The 21,033-nt window shown below is 41.2% G+C and overlaps 1 protein-coding gene across 2 annotated transcripts in view; it reads right to left on the bottom strand.

Moving 5' to 3' along the window:
• Nucleotides 1-21,033, bottom strand: part of cac (calcium voltage-gated channel subunit cacophony) — an 86,776-nt gene that overhangs the window by 34,690 nt on the left and 31,053 nt on the right. For both annotated transcript variants that reach the window (XM_089593355.1, XM_089593356.1), the window contains 7 exons: nucleotides 11,001-11,118; nucleotides 10,523-10,908; nucleotides 5,493-5,596; nucleotides 4,838-4,993; nucleotides 4,493-4,713; nucleotides 1,486-1,589; nucleotides 214-329 (listed from right to left, as the gene is read on the bottom strand). In XM_089593355.1, coding sequence (XP_089449481.1) covers nucleotides 214-329; nucleotides 1,486-1,589; nucleotides 4,493-4,713; nucleotides 4,838-4,993; nucleotides 5,493-5,596; nucleotides 10,523-10,908; nucleotides 11,001-11,118 — 1,205 coding nt within the window. The remainder of the gene's footprint in view (nucleotides 1-213; nucleotides 330-1,485; nucleotides 1,590-4,492; nucleotides 4,714-4,837; nucleotides 4,994-5,492; nucleotides 5,597-10,522; nucleotides 10,909-11,000; nucleotides 11,119-21,033) is intronic.

The raw sequence follows: 21,033 nt of genomic DNA, 5'->3' as shown, positions 1-21,033 counted from the left end.
GCCATCGATATAGCTACGTTTATCAATGTCTACGGTGTACAAGGTACTGGACACTACTGTATATTTCATCATACGTACTTCGCGGATATTCTCCTTCAAACGCTTACACATCTATATCCGAAAAATGCACGTTTGAATTGTGCGGGTGAAAAAAAAAAAAAAAAAAGGTAAAATATTGCACCGAGGATTAAATAGCTACTAGCTGGGTCTAACCTGCTTTGCAGATCCACTCGACGTAGCCGTTAAGCTCGCGCTCGAGCTGCTGGTGCCTCCGCATTTTCAGAAATATCTGCCGGTTCTCCACCTTTTCCCTCTCCTTTGCGAATTCTCTACAAAGCGTCAACAACAACAACACGATGTACATACTTCTAGCTGATTATACATATATACCAAGCGCAGGACCATCGACACTTAGACCCCAACTTTTTTTTTTTTTTTTTTTTTTTTTCTTACGTGATATAAATACATGTACGCAGAGATAGAGTGCATAGCGAGAAGTACACAGATGAGGCGTTAGATGATGAAATGCGAAGCCTAATACGTCAAAGCCCCCCTTTTTTTTTGGTCCCCCAGTGAGTGACATAGTGGACTTGATACCACAGGCATATTATTTTTGTATACACTAGCGATTACTTTAACGAGATGCAGGATTCAACATACGCCTACTACAACGTGTACATAGCGTGGCCAGGGAGATAAATAGTTTGAAAAGCCTTACTGTACCATTAAATTTTAAGTACTTGGTTTGGATTAATCGTTTACTGTACGGGCGGACTGTAGTTTAATTTCTTAATGGCAAAAAAAAAAAAAAAAAAAAGAAATATTGGTAACAAAAGTTCTGCGCTCCGTTTATCTTCCTGAAGCTCATTAGGGCGCAATTAAGATGAAACTGTCGAGATTCGACGCTTTTAAAGAGTGTCTCTACTTTAGCGCGCAGGGGAAAAAAGTGTGTCATTATCAGCGTAAATTCCGCTTCCGTTCCCGGCACTTGTTTTTAATTTAAAATACGAGGTCTGCACAGGTGCCTACTGGTTATTGACAGTGGGAGCGACACGGGGTCAGGAAAAAAAAGGGGACCAGCGAAAAATGAGAAAATAAAAGAAAAAAACCTGCTTGGGTGATCCAGTCTAAGTACGAACTGAAGGCGGTTGTGAAGAGCCGCTTCATCTTTGCCTTTTGATAGGCGGCTCGCCTTTCGACGCGCGTTCTTTCGTTCGAAAACTCCCTAAGAACAGTTACCAACAATTTTGGATGCATTTTTGTGTTTCTTTTTTTTCCCCCTCCCTTCACTCTCCGGGTGTCCCACAACATCCGGCCCCTTTTGCTTCAACACTCCCGATTTTTTAAATCATAAACTAAGTGGATTCATGAAAATGAGTTGGATGATCAAAGTTATACATGTGTACGTGAGGAGAGAAAATATACATGTAAATATATTCATATATATATATTAATCGCGTAAAGTACAACTGGTTGCCAACTTACCCGCTCAGCACACCGAGAACTAAGTTCAGCATGAAGAATGACCCGATGACGATCAGTGGTATAAAGTAAACCCAGTTGAAACTACTACCGAGAGCGTCATTCGTCTACAAAACATGTCATTGAGTCCTCGTGAAATTTCGTTACTCGTGCAGTAAAAATCAAAACAAATTTGCTTATTAATCGTTCATCGATCGACAGGCCATATATATATCATCAGCACGCAAGTGGTATGCACAGCACGTGTATTTAGAGACAGAGAGAGAAAGAGAGAAATAGTAATGCCACGCACATGTAAATATTTAAAATACATCATATATATATATTGATCAGCCGACAGCGATAAGAAAACACGTTTTATACACACACACACATATATATGTTTTCAAGTGAATATAAAAAGTTTTGATAGATAAAAGGACGATGCTGTCGTGTTGTTTTTCAACTGTTCCCTCTGGCTTATCATTCATCGTACTTTTAACGCGATGATGCGTTTTTTTTTTTGTAGTAAACTTCGTCAGCAGCGTCCTTGTCGTTATTGAGTAAATAAAAAATATGTATATAGATGCTTCATTTGTCAGACTAGGGGCGTGAAAGTTTACTTTGATAACGAGAGTTGTTTGATTAAAGTTACTCTATGTAGAGGTACGCGTTGAAAATTAATTAATTACACTCGTCCACCGCACGTAACTATAATTTACCATTGAACAAAGTTTGGGTTTGTTAAAATAAAGTATCCCTTCAAACGCTGCCCAATGGCGCTAAACTATTCTAATGTGGTGGACAATCACTACTGATTTCAATACAAATTTTATTGAAGAATTTTCTCTAAGATGAAAATGATCAATGACATGAATGATTCACACCCCCGTGTAAATTTGCTCGGACTCTGCGAGGAGCGAAAACTTTTTTGCCTTCCTCGGGAGGAGCAACGCAGCCCACGGAGCCCGGCAAATTTACAAGTTTAATGGCCACATGATTTATATACATATATTTTTTTTTTTTGTTGCGATGAGAAAATATACAGATGAGGGCTGAAACTGACAGTGTCATACTGAGCAAAGTGAATATATACGTCAGTGTTAGGCAGAGATTGGTTTGGAAACCCGACGTACGTTTGAAGTAATCGGGTCGTAGTCAGATCATGCTTACTGCCACGCTAAATGATAAGTAATAAACTCTCTATTTTTGAAAGAAGGATAGCATCGGAGAAACTAAACCAAACTAAAACTGTACATGAAAAAAAAAATGTATTTATAAATATATATTTTAGTAAAAAAAAAAAAAAAAAAAAAAAAAAAAACCACAATGTTTGCTAATAGACAACACCAAACACGATGAGTGTATTATGGTATCGTACTTGGGTAAATCTATTAAAAAAAAAAAAAAAAAGATAGATTTAAAGAAACACTGAGATATGAACCTATAAACAAAGAAAATAGAACCGTAAAACATGTACACATGACGAATATGTAAGACATAACTGAGAAAGAGAGGTACGTATACAACAGAGGGAGAAATCGTGCCTGTTGAGCATATTTTGCTCGAATAGTGCATATATATATATATTATATATGAGCACATCACATGAAGAAGTAGTACGCGTGTGCATATATCTCGTGGGACGACAAGGCTCTTTTGTACATTACAAATTGGTGGGTAACGGTCGTACAACTAACGCTCGAATCTATACTTGTAACGTGCCCGATGATACAGGGATAATCCCCTTTAGAAACGTGTGTGTGTCAATGTACAGCACTTCGTTTGATGCTTGCTTGCTTAATGTGCTTCCGCAGTCGATTCTTTGCTGTCTATTTTTTTCGTAATTTGATAAAAAAAGAAAAAATTAAATTCAACAGTATAGCAACTCGTGTTGGAAATAGATATTGTTTTTTTTCTTTTTCAAATCATACGTCAATAGCTTGAAAGTAATATCAAGTCGTAAAATAAACATGATAAATACCTGATTGCTGAAACTTAAGAAAAATAAAAAATGTCAGTTAAAGTAAATAAACAATGAAGAATCAACGTGGCCGCAACCATATACATTTGGCAGTCGCGGTTCGTGCTCGTGTATCAATTTATTAGACACAGAAATAAATGTACATCACGGCATTGCGTATACATGCAAAATTGCCAGTGTTCGTGTGACGGTATACACACAGTAATTATATGCCACATGCATTCGGATCAATTGGTCGTATGGGTGTGACGTGTGAAGTGCATTGTCAGGGTAAATTAAGCGCCAGGCACGAATTCTCGCACAAATGTTTCATAAGTCAAACATAAACATCACCATTGAAATTTTAACATTGTGTACAAATCTAGACATTAAAATCATAAGAAAAACACCGATGTTGGAAAAAAAAAAAAAATAAGCGAGAAACGGAAACTTTTTTTTTTTTTTTCAATTTTCATTCGAGTACATCGAGTGCACACAGTGTAGAAAACAACTTTGATGTTTCGCGCATTTCTCTCTCCTCAAGCTTGATATTGCACGAATTAAAATCATTTTGTACTGTTGTCAAAAAAAAAAAAAAAAAAAACATCCAATTATACTTTTCGCTTAACTAATTATATACGGTAAGTTGATTTTTCAACAATCTTATCAAAATCATATTGTTAACGAATAAACAAAATCTCCTTTTCGTCAGAATCCACGCGGGGTAGATACATGTCACTATTACCGTAGGATCAAGTTTTTCCGGTTAACGAGCTTCAAAAAACTATGTCAGTGTTAAAAGTGATATAATCAGCGATTACAAAAGAAATGATAGTAAAATAAAAGGTAATTTCCGTCTCACGCGATTTATGAGTACCTTGTCCCGAGAAAGCAAAAAAAAAGAGAGAGAAATGCGTAAAATGGACAGAAAAAAGAGCATCTGCAGCGCAAAAAGGGTCGCTCGCTGCCCCGTTTGCTCTTTTGGACATTTTCCTTGTTATATTATCCGTCATCAACAGTATTGATTGTTTGTTTCGGTAACACTGATGAACATATTTCTTGCGTTACCCAGTACAATATGGCAGTCCAGCCCTCCATGGTGATGCACTGGAAGACGGTGAGCATGGCGAAGCCGATGTTGTCGAAGCTGGTGATCCCGTTGTTCGGCCCGTCCCAGCGATCCGAGCACTTGGAGATGTTCGAGTTGCACACGTGCGCCCCCAGCGGCGCCTCCGACTCGTTGTCCGTGTTGCACGGGTTCGGCTGCTCGCCCTCCTTAACGATCAGATCTGCCGGTGGCGAGAAAAAAACAAAACACATTACTCGTCTCGTTTCTCAATGCGAGGAGACCCACGTGCGGTGCAAAAAGAAGTAGAGAGCGACAACAAGGTATAGGTATGATTGGTCAATTACTGGCGTTTTCGATGCTGTAACACGTCTTGTGGAGGGTCCCCGAATAAAACTCGAGGCCGATGATGGCGAATATCACGATGGCGAACAAGACGAGCAAGCCGATCTGCAAGAGCGGGGCCATCGCCTTGATGATCGACTTGAGCACCACCTGGAGACCTGGTCAAACCAAAACCGTATCAGCTCCCATCGGAGGCGTGCCCATCATTCCATAATTATGTACAAGCTTTTGCCACTCTCTCGTAGCGCCAGCTACAAGTTTATCGCTATACTCTAATCATAATCTATACGGACTAAATTTACTCTTTTTTTTTTCTCTAAATTTGTCATTAGAAATCGATACCATCAGCCATCTTTATGTAACATCTCAGCGTTGATGATATTGGTTTCCAAGTCAATCTAATGTTCAATATAATGGACACAACTAATATTGAAATCAACTAAAAGAATCTATGTTTCTATGATATATATATATATATATTAAGCACAAACAATTATCTTGGCAAAGCAACAACAGTTAGAGTTTGATATACAAGTATAAAGTTTGCGTAACGAAGGGTATCTCTCATGATATAGTGTGCGATTGTGTGTCGTGAATGTGTTGGTAATTGGTTGATTGGGCCACGGTCGTGGGCGGCAATTGAAGCGCACTACTCACTTGGTATGCCGGAGACTAGTTTGAGCGGTCGCAGCACGCGTATCGCGCGCAACGTCCGTAGATCCATGTCCAGGCTTATGCCTTGCGGGAACGCCGTGATGAACCTGAGCCCAACAAACACACACAAACCCAAGCCCGCAATTTACTACTTACTACTCTATTTTTTGTCACGAATCGCTAAGTTACGCTACTTAAGTCACCAAGTGTTGTTTCATTGATACTAATTATCATGGATTGTATAGCCACTAGACTAGCTATTACTGCTGACATATATTTGTTTTCTCTTTTTTTTTTTTTTTCTATAAACTACTTTTTTCGTGATTTTTTTTTTTTTTTTTTCTTTATGAAAAACAAGAAACAAGAAACACGATCGGCATTTATTCGACGGTGTTTCTAATTTTTCGATCAAGCGATACACAACCATTTAATCAAAAATCTAAATCAAATTTAGAGCTATTGTCCAGGTGTGATTGATCTTGTTAATTTGTGAATATACAGCAATAACGTGTGATTACTCAAAGTTTGTATAATGTAGTTGGTGACTGATTATTTATTAATCGTGACTGATGATTGAAAGTATACAGACTAACGAATGAGATGACATGTGGCGGAGATGATGATGAAGGTGACAATAATGTTGGTAATTTATGTTCTATTTACGGAGATCAAATAACTATTCTAGTCTTTATGATACGATGTATACACTATGTGTCTAAAGCTACACGCAACAGCGCACAATGTATAAAAAATCGACGAATCACGCGTTTTTCTAATGATTAGTTTACTCATCGATTTCTACTCATTGGTCATTATTACAACCAATTGTTCACCGATCATACAAATAAATCGTTACAATGTACTAATTTTCTATATAGCAAATTTTCCATACTCACGCAGTATTAACTCGAGTATGAAAAATCGTGATGATCTACATAATTTGTCACGGTTTCGAAATACGAGATCATTGAAGTTTTCTGTACAAAACAAATCACAAGCCTATACATCCTAAATTTACAAGCCGTGGAGCTAAGAAATCCGCTACGTAGACTAGAATATACGGAAGTGAGAGTCAATTTATTGTACAGGTATACCGGGAATAGGAGTTTTGGTCGAACTTACAACGGGAAAAGAAATATAGGAAGGACACCAGTAAAAGAAAAAGTTAGGGAAATTGGAGGAGATAGGAAATATCGCACAAATTGGGAGTGGGAAGAAGGAAACCCGCGTGAAAATTTAATTGGGTCCTCGAGCACTTGGTCCATCGGTCGCGCTAGTTCCGAAGAATGTGACAATTTGAGCAAAAAAAAAAAAAAAAAAAAATTCTCTTTACAAGCTACACCGGGACGTACTATTTTTAGATCTTTGCAATTTCTGCAGAAGTACAATTTGCGCGCTCCCAGATACTCGGGGTGGCATTTAATCATCAGCAGCTGAATTCCCCAACTTGCCGGCGCAAAGCACAAGCATATTAATTCTCACTTCCGTCCGAGAGAAGGAGCTTCTTCGTTAAGCTGCACAAACTCGAGAGACGCAAATTTAAATTACGCAGTATTCCGAGGTTTTTTTTTTTTTTTCACAAACAGACGCGACCCTCCCTCGTATTTCGCCCGAAAAGGAGTCTCCGTATCAACCCAATTTCGCCAGCCAGTCGAGCTTTTGTTCTTTTCCGACTGGCACATGCACTAGATAGACACGCATACTCGAGCGTGATAATCAAAACTTTGATTTTCTTTCTTTTTCTCCGAAGAGCATTTAAGCACACGCTCGAGCACTCGTTGTACATGCCCAGAAACTTTCCAAGTTGACTAGTTTCCAACGTCCACCGGAGTTGCCTTGCAAACGGCGTATCGACTTTTCCCATCAGTTTGGCCGAGGTCTCGACTATTCGCGCGATCCCCAAACACACACGAACCAACCCGGCGACGAGATTTATTTTTACTCCGTTTCTGCACACGCGTGAGAGGGGAAGGGGGGGTTGAAAAACCAAACTAAAAATTACGTATTTCGTTATAATATGTACATGTTCTGGCTGCAGAGATCAATATGCTCGGTGGAAAGGAAAACGATGTGGGGTATACAACAGCGCTATTGCGGAGCACCTATTTGTCGCTAATGACAGATGGAACTAAATATAAATAAACACACACATATATATATACTGGCGCTACAGCTTCGAGCCGGCGCTCGAATGTTTTACATGGTTGCACACATTATCATCTATATCTATTGTTTCTGGCTCCCCCTATTTTTTTTTTTTTTTTTTTTTTACACTACATCGGTCAACGCAGCCTTGAAAAGAGTTGGTGAGGTTTGTGAAAAGCATCGTCCTTGTTGTTGTCAAAAACACGCATAAAAAAAATTTGGTCGATGGACCCTCGAGCGATGCTTTCACCCGACTCTTCCATAGCTCTATACATCGGTGCGTTCCCACGTTGTAAATTATCTCGGACTCTTGGAAAAGGAAAGTTAGAGAGAGTGGGGCTGCACAAGAAGGAAAAAGGTACGCACGCACACACAGAGAATCACTCGCCCCGGAGTCTTACCCCTAATGGCTTTGGCCGTGCGACTGCAGTCGGGCAGTAATGGTGATGCATCTTCAGTGGCGATCTCAACGATGATTTCCCAGGGCCTCTGCTCGCACTCCGCGTCTTTTTCTTGCTAGCCTTCGCCTTTTTTTTTTTTTTTTTTTTTCTTTTCTACTTGTGTGTATATATGGGTATGGTTCTTGGACCCGAGGATAACATCATCGAGGGAAAACAACATGAGTCGGTGTCTAGTGGAGCGAAAAGTACGTCACAGCAATTATTTTTCATCGAGATCTTACACCCGTAGTATGGGATGATGGTGAAGCAAAAAAAATTTCATCCCTTCCCGTACGCTGTTATAAGGTCAAAATGATTGCCATGGTATACTTTCCGCTAAAAACTATTGATTTCATCTGGAGTGCTAATTCGTGTTACTTTGAAGCTATTCTAATTTTGGTTTTCGTTTACGCTATAGCCAATTGCAGGTCTCTAGTGAACACAACAGAAGAGGGAATTTTCCCATTTTGTCCTACAAGTGATCAATTAATTAATTCATAAAAATTACATCTAGCCTAGAATATTACGAAAGAGACAATTACACTGGGACACATAGTTTTCACACACGCACAATTACTCGACTAAACAAGCGTCCTCTAGTAGAACGCGCAACTAAATATCTACCTATATAGCAAAAAAAAAATCTTACACAATTGTATGCTTGTATTTTGACGTTTCTTTGTACGTTTTGCTTGGAAAGTCATTTTGATGACGAATTTGAAGACAAAATCATAAAAATTTACACATATCAAAAATATCAAAAGTCATTTATGGTACCATCGAATAATGATAACAACGAGTTTATGCAGGGTATCAATTTTAAAATGTACATAAATCTTTAAAAAAAAATTAAAATATGGTATTCCAAAAAATATCAAAATGAGTGTCCAAATGTATATTCATCTTCGATATCTCAAAACGTCATTACAGGCATGTAAACGTTTGAATCCTTATAAATTCCTATGTAAAATATAGTACACATGATGGTTTAACTCTACAGTAAACTGACACAAGAGCTAAGAGTTTCTATGTAATAGACGCATATATATATATGTAACTAAGTAAAGTTATAAACTATCTAAAAAGTTTGACAGCACATTATACGTATATATATATATATATTTATAAACGAAGAACTAAGTAATTAGAGAGATTAGACGAGCCAACGAAATCTATGTATATATAATAGCGCAAAGTAATTTGCCTAACGCACAAGTAAACTGCTTTTAAACATATTAATAATAGTAAATATACATATATAAATCTTTGGTATATCTAATATAATATGTATAATACACATGGACATGTAACATGGGGTTGTTTTTTTTTTTTTTGAACCTCTTTATCTCCCTCAATTTATTTCTGTCTCTGCAAAAGAGAGAACAGGAGGGGGAGAAAGAAGGACAAAAAAAAAGAGCAAGGAAGTGCTGCAAGACTCACTTGGAACTTTCGAAACCAGCTTTAACGGTCTGAGTACCCTGAAGGAACGTAGCATACGCAGGTCGAAGTCCACGTTCGTTTCGGCTACCACGGTCATCGACCTAGCATTTCATCAAGTTAACACTCGTCCATTCCCATGGGCGCGGTGGCCTCTTTTCTGTTTTTTTTTTTTTTTTTTTTTTTTTTTTTTTTTTTTTTTTTTTTTCCTCGTCCAAGGGAGACGCAAAGTTGGCCGCTAGCGGGTTTGGCTCATGCTAACTTGAACGTAAAAATGTACGAGCTCGAACACATCGAATTTCCAAGACGAGCGTTGCCATCGCGACGCGCCCGAGCGGCCAACTTTTTTTTTCTTCCTCGGAATCGAGCTCTGTGTTTTTTTTTTTTTTTTTTTTTTTTTTTTTTTTTTGCCAAAGTGTCGCAAAACACCCCCATGCGATCGACGATCGTGTAGACGCACGCATACGCGTATCATCGTACCTGTACCACATACAGTATGTATAGTATTGCAGTGGATGAAAAAAAAAAAATAAAATAAATAAATAATGAAAAAATGCATGACTGTGGAGATGGAAATGATTTTCGTGGTGAAGTGCAAGTTGACAGTTTAATTTGAAAAAAAATTACTACGTACCAGAGAAAAATACAACAGAGTCGTATTTTGTTTTTGTTCGTTAGTTCATCGATATAGTAATGATGAAAATTGCCTCCAACGTTAAAATAAAAATGCTCATTTTTCATAACTTTGCAATTATAACATTTCAAATGAGATATCACCGATACAGAGCTAGTTTTCAAAATGCAAGTTAAATGCTATGCAAATTCAATGTAGGTAATCAGATTCGGCGATGAATATTCATGGGGTTTGATAATGCGAGCCGTGAAAAGGATGCGTCTCGCATTGAAACATTAAAATTACAAAGTATAAGTAAAAACTCGTTGGCTGCGATGAAGAAAAAAAAAAAAAAAAAAAAAAGAAAAAAAAAATGTATAAAAAAAAGGACACTCTACCCGGTGACGACGACAAAGAAATCCATGATGTTCCAGATGTTGCGGAGATAGGAGCCGCGATGGAGGACGAAGCCGAGGGCCAAGATCTTGAGGCTGGCCTCGACGCAAAAAATGGCGAGGAAGTAGATCTCGGTCGTCTCGAGCTTCTTCGCGAGGACCGTCTTGTCCTGGCACGGCAGATGTTCCTCGAGGGCGAGCACCACGCAGTTGGCTATGATGGTCAGGAGGACGGCGTACTCGAAGGGCGGCCATTCTATTATGAATCGCGTGTGTTTCCTTATGCAATTATCCTCGGTAAGGATGAACAGGGACGTCGGCCCCTTGTTCCCATCGTCCGCCCCCCCGCTCTGACCCCGGCCTGGCGCCATCTCCACGAGACCTGATACCTATTACATATACATACACACGTATTACACATGAATCGAAAAATCACAGCGTGTGTACCGTTGCGGCCCAGTAATTTTTATGTGGTGTGTACCTCCCCTCCAGCGCCCGCCCAGTCACCGAGTCCGCTGAGTCCGGTCCACCTCTGCCTTCTCCTGTACTGACTCGCGGTGTATCCAGAGTCCCTTTGTGCCGCCTCTTGCGCTGCCCACCTGCAAAACGAGCAAATACCCATTGTACACAAGTTACCAAACACTCTCGGCTGCATAAACAGAGCGTGTGGGCGGGGAAAAAAAAAAAAAAAAAAAAAAAAAATGGAAAATAAAAGGCTACTGGGCGCCCCAAGGAAATTCAATTAATCCGTCGGTGTACGTGAAAGAGGCCACTGCCTCGGGCGGAGCTTTTTCGCTCCCTCCGTGCCTCCCCCCATGGAAAATCGATGCTCGACTTATCGAGAAGGAAAGAGGAGTGAATATATATGGGCCACGTATTACAAGAGGCAGTGCGCGCGTGTACGTACACCTGCCTGCCCTGTGATGCGTGACACTGCAACTATACATATACATGTAGGGAGGGAAAGAGCTGGGGGTCGTTAATGACCGGGAGGAGCGCGACCTCGGGTTCGTTAAGTGCATTAGTCGAGACTTTTCCAGCGTTAATAACCAGCCCTTCCCCCCCCCCCTTCTCTCTGTCGTTTCGTGACTCGCATGTGCGTATTGACAAACTAAAACATTAAAGAGACAACACGCCTCTCTTTCCTCCCAGGCTTTAAAATTAGATTCAATATGTGTCGGTGGTTGCTGGTGAAAGAGCACCGAGTCCACAGAGTTTTTCCTTACGAGGGAAATAAAGTAAAAAAAGACATTGTTTGTACCCGATGTCGGCTCGAGTTTTACGTATATAGTCAAAAAGAGACAAATGGGTTGACTGAGGTATATAGGCTCTCGCCAATGCGTATACAAAAGTCTCATACACATATATTACACGACCGAGGAGAAGGCCCTTCTTTCTTCTCTGGCCTATATTACTTTCAGTCTAATTGCAGGGACAATTCAAAGCAATCTGCGGTGTTTTTTTTTTTTCTTTTTCATATACGCAGCGACAAACGACTCCTCCCTCTCTCTGCCGTGTCTAGGCCTAATTAGGCCTGCAATGATGTACGTATAGGTGCGTTACGGTTTACGTAAGCATGATATTGTACACACGTATATCGGGGCAAGTTTCTCCTCCTCTTCCTCTGGCCTACATTTTTTCGCAAACGGATAGTGTAGGTGCTCCGTTTCGCCGGTAAGATATGCGCGCTCGGCAAAATTACTGCCACTCTGCGTGATTGAGTTGTTTGGGGGCGCGGGGACTGTAACCCGGCGGTAAAAGAGGACGTGACTACACTCTCGCGGAGAGAGAGAGAGAGAGAGAAACCTAAAAATATTAATTTTCTGGCGCGTTTTTATAGTTTACTTCGTCATTACAACCGCGCAGCGAAAAAAGAACTCCCTTGGCGAAGGAGAAGAAGAAAAGGGGGGTGTCTGTAGAGCGCGTGCAATTAGTCCGCGCAAAAGTTTCATTGAAAATAAATTAAAAATCCGTGCCGGCGCTCTGTTGCTCCGACTGTAAACCTGTTTAGTCTCGAGAGCTTTTGGTTGGTGCACGCCTATAAACTTGTTGCGCGTTTTACAAATTTAATTGCTTTCTAGGATAAGTGCAAGGGAACTCTCTGTCGCACAAAACTGTGGCGCGTCCGTTTTTACCGATTTTCGCAGTTTTCGAGAAGGGAGGAGGAGTGCAGGCTAAAGACGTTCCGTCACGTCCGAGGGCAGGTGATTGCAGCGAATCAGGAAATGTGAAACAAATTAATATTGGATTTGCGCGGCTCTCGAGACGTACGCTGCAAGTGGACGCCGGACACGAGCGGATAAGAGACGCCGAGATTATCGTGGGCCACTCCAGTTGTATCCAACCCTCGTACGACTTACTACTGGGAACACTGGTGTACACCCATACGTATAGACACATTTCACGGAGCGCAATTTGCTTAATTATATTCGGCGGACCGATAACTCGATCTATACGTGCACGCTGATTCGTTTCTTATTAATGGATCGCTCCAATTAAATTTAATCACGTGCATCTCTTTAATCCTCACACGTGAGCTTGTTTCCCGGAATAATTAATTACGGTTGGATAAACTACGTAACGGCTAAAGGATCGTCAAAACTTGTCGTTACTCCGAGTTTCATTACCGATCGCAACAGACGAGGTGCAGGGAAAATCAAAGAACCAACGCGATATTTTCGCTTATACGTCATTACTGTATACTGGTATGGGATTTCTTATTTTTCTCCCCGTCTGATTATAGGATAGAATAATGCAACAACATTGGTCGATGCGTGGCTCCTTACATTTCCATTTCTGCCACTATACGCCCGTGGTATGCAGGTGTATAATATACTCGTGGGAGGGTGTAATTGGTGCTCGAAGAAATAACACTTTGTCAGCGATGCTATACGTATAACCCGCCGGATATGTTATTGATTGCCGGGCTGATGCTGTGCGCGCGCGTGGGTGTGCGAACGTAACGAGACAATGGCTGGTATCGAGAGCCCAGTTTGCTCGGTGCGTATAGTGCCGACGATTACTGTTGCCGATGGATTAATTTTGGCCCTCTGTATATGGCTGCTCTGTGCATATATATATACACTCGTATGTAGTGCCTGTACATAGCGAATGTACGAGCTAACGCGCGAAAATGGGTTGACCAAGTAGATTTTAACTGCTGTAAATTGCAAGCGGTTTAACTGAATTTTCCCACCTTGTTGCCAATGCGAAAAATCATTTCTGCGCAAATCAAGGTTTGGATATTATGCAGAGTATGGGGAAGTGATTCGTGGACTAAAATAGAGGTGCTTTCGCAGGTTATTCTATAGTTAAGTTTCTCGATTGAAGGAACATTTTTACGACTTACCCACTTGGACTTTCTGAACCTCGAATCAAATCAGTTCGCGAATAATATACGAATGGCGCGATCAAATCACTCGTTTGTGCGTCGATTTAAGAAATCGTGAGTCTTTCTTCCCTCGGAAATGTGAATTTCATGAAATGTTTCTATATTATGTTATACAATGAAGCTGAAAACGGGATAGGACAATGGACTATAGGTACAGCGTGTAGCTGTGATAAAACTTTGGACGAATTTCGTCGCTCCCCGACTTAGTTTCATGGTAATTGTATCATACATTCAACGATTGTTCAACCCATATTCGGTGGGTGTAGTGATCCATCCGCACGGGTAAGAAACAGCAGTACTACTTTTCTTGTTGGGAAATATTTTCCTTTAAAGAAGTGGCGTCAAAGATGCCTTAAAGTTGCAAAAAAAAAAAAAAAAAAAAAACATCAACAAAGTCTGTGGCCTAAATGATCGTTTTGTCCCACGCTGTTGGGTGATGTTTCAGGTAACTGTACACAGCGAGAAAGCATGCGCTCGAAAAATCGCTGCCGCCCCATTATACACGTATAAAAGATGAAAAAAAAAAAAAAATAATAACCCAAGTTGGTCCGGTCGCAAAAGAGGCTAGCGTCCGCCAGCGGCCCTGAGCGAGCTCGAAGGCACACAAGTGGGGTTTCCGACACCGAGCACCCCTCCTCTCTCTCTCGGTCGTAGTGACGTCACCGGCCGGTCGGCCATTTTGGCCCGTGACGTCAAGCGCCAGCCCTCGCGTCGTCGCCTCCACCTTTACTGCACCTGTGACCTCCGGACTCCTCCGATGCACCCCTCCTCCTGCGGACGCGTACACGCGTTACTTAAACATCATGTGCCACGGCTCGTTGCGGGTGATGGATTCCACGAGTGCACGTCTATATATATATATACTTATGCACGCGACTAACGCACCATCACGAGCACGTAATACAATATGAGGACACTATGATACGACCGACACCGATGTGCCCCATTGTTGTTCCCCGCATTGCATTGCACTCGCCGAGGGTAGCTTTTCTCTTCGATTGTCGCACTCGTTGGCTATTGAGCCTCCTCATCCTCGTTAGTGGCCGTTTGCGCGTGTACCCATGTATAAAACAGTGTGCGAGGATTGCGTCGATTCGTATATGATTAATGGGGCCGAAGGGAGGGGGCGGGTACAGACCTATACACGTACATGCAGGAAGTGGAAAAGACAGTTTTTCGAGCTGACGTCATACACAACTCGGGAACTCGTTCGTGCGTATACGAACTCGTAAGAAATTTTTTTTTTTTTTCTTCTTCTGTTCCCCCGCGCTCAAGTTACGCGTGTACATGGATACCGAGTTAAAATTGCCTTTTTTTTTTTTTTGATCGCTCTTTTGTATGTACAGCCATTGCCGAACCGAACGAGTTTCCAACGAGACAACCCCGTACGGAGTTGTACTCGCGCGCACCACATAATGCGAGTCTCTTCGTTAGATTCACGTGACCGAGGAGCTGCGAGTCTGGTAAGACGATGGTTGCCTCCATGTGTCAAACACACACACACAGCGCCCGGCTTATTATCAAACGCGACTCGCGCGGGTGATGAAACATTGACCCAGTTCGGGCATACCGGCACTTAATCGCCGTCGGCGACGTATAAACAATTACTCCAAGGTCTGTAATCGGAGCGGCCCCTCCGAGGAGTTACAATCACCGCTCGATAAAAGGTGAACACGACGTACCGGGCTATAACAACAAAATTCGATTTTCAATTACCACAGCCGGTTGAGCCTCGCCCGATCCTTTTATCGCCCCTTGGATGTATATAATTGGCAGACTACTCCCCCCCACCATTCGTCCAACCGTCGCTGTAAAAGTTCCAGCCGAGTAGTGCAGGTCCGTGTCGAGTCAGACGCCCGGCGAGATGTACACGCGCCGGAATATCGTTACACTCGAGTGATTTTCGAGCCGCGTACGTCGGGTGCACGGCTATACGTGGCTGTCTTTGTCTGTCCTGGAAGGGTGCACCGAGCGGGTGTTGGCCGTGTGCCAGGACCGCCGCGCCCCGAGAGACGATGGCCCGGCGACTATTGTGCCGAGTCGGATTTTATTCGCTGCCTCTTGAGATCTGAGCTAGAATTTTTGCACTTGACGATCCTTGATATGACGCGTCTGTATGTGTGTGTACACGTTTAGCACCTATTTTTCTGTGCGACACTTTGGACAGTTATTAAGGTAACTTTGTGTGCCACGTATAGAAAGTAATGCGCGAAGTAAAAAAATTGCATCGATCGTGAAATGGATGAAATTGGTCGAGGAATTTTAAAGGGGGTTGTAACACTCGTTATATATATCTCAGAGTGGGCTGATACAATAGTATAGACGATTAAAGATTCTTTCAGCTCGTTTGTTGTGTAAATTTTACTTCCGTTAAAATAAACTTTTAACAATTAAGCGCAACAAATTGTAGACCAAACACACCCAACTATACAAACACATGGAGAGGTAATTTTTTCTATAATATTATTTACTACATTAAACATGATTCCAAGAGGTTTTGAAAAAAAACCTTAAAAGTTTGTTCAATCTCTTGAAAAATTTGGCATACAGTAAAAAATAATGCATTGTAAAAAAAAAAAAAAAAGGTATTTTGGAGTGCCAAACGGTGTAAGAATATGTACTGAAACAATTTCTCCATGATCTCAGTTTCAATTCAAGGAGGATTTCTCGCAGGAGAAAACTTTTCTCTCGTTCCATCGAAGCTTGTCAAAAGAAATCAATCTCATTGCGGAGAGATGCTAGATAAATGGACAAGCACATTTTTTAGTCCCACCTCTGAATTGTGTTTTTTAAATTGTCAAAAATTGAGGAGTCTTAAGCATGTGAACTAAAAAAACCAAATCTTCCGCCCACCCAAACCAGTAATAGACCAACAAAGATGGAAAACCCAGAATCCCGAAAATTTTACTAAAAATTTCAGATCCACATTCTGGGTTTTTTTTGAAAATGCCGAGAGCAGAAGCAACATCACCGGCAAGGGGGAGGTGTTCAACTCATTTTCCGCGTAACAAAACGTCAAGGCCACGAGTGAGAGAAGAGAGGGTGTCTCGAAGCGGATGGAAGAGGTGAAGAGGCTCCCACGGCCTCGTCAATAGTCGAGATTAAGCTTTGGCGACTGGACGTCGCGGATCAAGCTTGCCAAGTAATGCCGACGCAGAGATGCCACCCGAGCCAAAAAGACAAATGCCCTTCCTCCAACACCATTTCCCCCCCCCCAATGTAAAAAAAAGTCCTTTCTCCGAATAGCAAAAAAGAAGACGAAGGGATAACAAAAAAAGGGGGGCGACTTGAAAGTATAGGTGCGCGTTACGCAGTGCTGTGGAGATTAATGCGCGTTACCAGGCGTATAATTAAACATTAACTCGAATTTATAATATTTTTACCATTCCCCGCACGGATGACTATTATGTCAACGTGATTTCCGATGCTCGAGAGGGTGATGGAAATTAATGAAACATCGCGCTCTACTGTGTGATAAATCGATGATTTTTAAGATTACGAGGAGAGGAGTCGAATATCGAGGTCGTAGGGTGTTTGACTGGAAGATCAGTTTTTTTTTGTGGATTAATAGGTCAAATCTTCGGTTCCAAGGAACGGTTGGCGAGTACAAGTAAACATTTGTCTCGGATTTGAAAGGTGTAGCAATGAAAACCCAGCTGCTCATTGATTCAGACTTATAAGAGCGTATCGGTGTTTTGTTGAATTCACGAGCAACGAGCAATAGCGCCGATGCTCCGCATCAAAGTCGAACGGATGGAGAATCGGTTTTTGTTTCAATAGCCGAGCATTTTTTTTCCTGACCTTCGCAACAAAAGCGAAATAGACACGTGGTGGGTTTTAAAGTACAGCTATTGTAAAAATGCACGCTATGTCACTTTATTATGTTGCTTCTGAGGGACGATTGTTGGACGAAGTGGCTTATGTTTTTAACGGTACGTTTCGTCGCCAGACATTTTCGCATATTGATTCATGGCTTTAAGGAAGATTAAATAAGATTTATGTAGTCATGTAGAAAAATGGTACTAGTGAAAAAAAAAATTTTTTTTTGTATAAAATATTGTAGAAAAAATTTTTCATGCAAAAGGATTTCGTGGGTTGAAGGCACTATTATTAAGCCGTTCAGTATTGTCTTCGGGTTATGAGCTGTAGTTTCATGTTTACGAAATGTAAGTTTTTTATTAAAACGAGAATTGTATGTACCGTTAAATAGTCGTTTATAAATAAAATAATGGCTCATATGTGACATCTTTATTATTAATACAAGTATAGCTCAGGTCCTCGTTAGGAGAATTGTTTTCGTAAATTTTTATTAGTTTATTGGGTTTAACGATTTTATCGATTGGTATTTTGTGAGCATTTGAAAACACAGGACTCGAACTACCTTGTTTCAAAATTCAGTATTTTCATTAAAGTGCTTAGAAAAAAACTCTTGAAAATATCTTTTTCAAAATAGTCTTTTAACTACTTGTATTTTACTCATTCGTTTACTCATTATATTGTCTTCCATTTACTTTTATTAATTTTTGTAAAATAATAACACTAAATTTTTTTTTATCCGTTACACGTCTCCCCTTTTTTTTACTCCATTTTCCTCATTGAATTAAAGATTTTGAATACCGAGACGTGGATTGAATTTCACGATGTAATAAAAATTTCCCTGTCATTAGAGGAGCGTGGCAACAATGAGTCAGTTAGATGACAGTAGAACAGATTAAAGAGTACCGGTGAGCAAGTAGAGCACACCAGCCTCGTTTGCTTCTCTAGAATTTTGAAAAGACACCCTCATTGTAGCGGCTCTATCATCAGACGTGCCCATTATGCTCCACGCGTAGAGAACTCCGGGGTTAGTTGCTGTTATTTTTCAGTTTATTTAAATCTTGGAAGTATTAAACAAAGGTCACTTCCTTGACTTGTAAACAGTGGAAATGTTTCATACTTTCTTAAACTGTACCAACTCAAAAAAAAAAAAAAGTTGTTACTTAAAACTTTACACTTATTAGGTATATACACCGGTCAGCTTCTTTTCCAAGTGAATTTATAATCCTCCATGCTTTAGTTCCCAGTAACTATGCACTGGGAGCAAAGAACTTGACAAAAATGCAAACGAGCCTGCGCTGCTGTTCTGCACATCAATACACGCGCACTTTGCATATTTTGGTCGTTCTGCATTTCAACTATACGAAAACTATGATAAAAATTATTATTTTCCCGCGAGACGACTAATACTACATCATACGATAAGTAATTTGCTTACGGTTCGTTAGGCAGCGATTGAGGTCGGAGATCTCGATAATAGAAAAAATGAAATAAGATTGGGGTGACGTCCCCACTGGCTCTCCCCTCTTTTAGCCTCCATAGTTACCTTCGCTCCCGTGTATTTACGTGCAGATTATGTTGTAGCGTATATCGGTGGTAATAGGCCGAGAGAAAACAAAAATTACAGAGCAAGAAAGCCAAAATGACAAAAGTCTTGGAATGAATCATTTGGGTGATAATGGTTGGACCCTACTAGAAGTCCGTTGATAAACAATTGTACTTGAATGACTTTGATCATGTTGATGTTCAAAGTGTAAGTGCAGATAAAGGCCCGTACAAAAAATTACGATGGAAATTTCATGTGATCACCTCAGGCAACCACAATCCCATTTCACATGTACATTTTAAGTGTATTATATGATCATGATACATTATCATTGTAAAAAAAATGCACCAACGATCACTCGAGATTGTAATTATCTTTCATTTCTTTGAAGCAAGATTTTCACTCGATGGATGCATTTCGATTGGATAAAAAATTGATACACATCACTGATTTCATATGAGCGACACCAGCTTTGATTCCTCCTGCAGGAACTTTGTACATTGTTACTTTAGAATCAAGGGTTACCCAAGAGACCTGACGTACGGTAAAGTAAAATTGAAACGTGAAGGCTAAAGGTACAATAATTTGATGAAAAAAAAGGGCCACCAGTAGAAACAGCCGAGACACAGTCAGACACAGGTCCGCCCCGAAAGTATACGTTCGGAAAGGAAGAAAAAGAAAGAGAGAGCGAAGGGAGTCGGGCGTCCAGAGGGGCGCAAGCTATATGTCTATCGATCGTTCATTCATGCCGCCCTTATACTCCCCCGGTACACGTATAGCGGAGCGACTATACCCCACCCTTAGCGCCCTCCGGCCGCAATTGCCAGCCGGCGATACTGTCCTCCTTTCCTCCTCCCACTCGCTCACCCATCGAGCCCTAACCTGCGCAAAACAGTCGGTCAGCCAATCGTCCGTCACCTCTCCGAAGATTTCCATGTGCTGCTGCCAAGCACACGAGCGACCCCCTTTCACGCTCGCGCTATACATTTGCAGGCTGTACTGCTATGGCTTTGATACACGTGGCTTTTCCTATACAAAGTACTGGCGTATAGCTTCCCCACTCACCCGACTGTCAAAAATCCCGGATGGAGTTCATTTCACCACCAAAATCGGTACACCCCGTTCGCGGATGGATTTTTGCGAAACCACTGTGCTCGGCATATATTTTCTTTTTTTTTTTTTTTTTTTTTTTTTTTTTTTTTATATCGGATAACGCGATTGACTGTACCTAAAAAACGCCTCACATATGTTCCTCGTTACAAGTATATATTATGAGCAGCGATCACCGTCAGGCTTACCTCAACGAACCTCCAAAAAAAACAACGCGCGATGCGGGCGATGATAACGATCACATTGGAGCGAGTTCCAAACAGATCGAGACGGTAGCGCCCGGCTATACAGATATAGCTTCGTCATCTCGTTTCCCGGGGCTTCACTCGCCCTGCATGTATACAGGTACACTCAACGTTACAGCTGACGCGGCCTAAAACAGCACGGGACAGTGCATCTGCGGCGACGACTCGGACCAATAAAATGATTAACGCCCATTATCAAGATGCGTCTTTGTGTAGGTACATATATGTATAGGTAGAGGTGTGCTCGACGAGACACGCTAATTAGATCACACTATGGTAAGGAGGCGTTCTCTGTGATTAATTGCGCGCGGATCGATTCGGCCTCGCTGATTGATAGGGACGACGCGCGCTTAGCCGCGCTCCTCCTTGGGTGTCTGCACGTAGTACATGTATATACCCCGGTCCT

The sequence above is a fragment of the Copidosoma floridanum genome, unplaced genomic scaffold (assembly GCF_036245765.1).
Source record: "Copidosoma floridanum isolate Cflo_tuat_1 unplaced genomic scaffold, Cflo_Japanese_pri ptg000019l, whole genome shotgun sequence".
Lineage (NCBI taxonomy): Eukaryota > Metazoa > Arthropoda > Insecta > Hymenoptera > Encyrtidae > Copidosoma > Copidosoma floridanum.
This window is presented reverse-complemented; position numbering and strand designations above follow the sequence as displayed.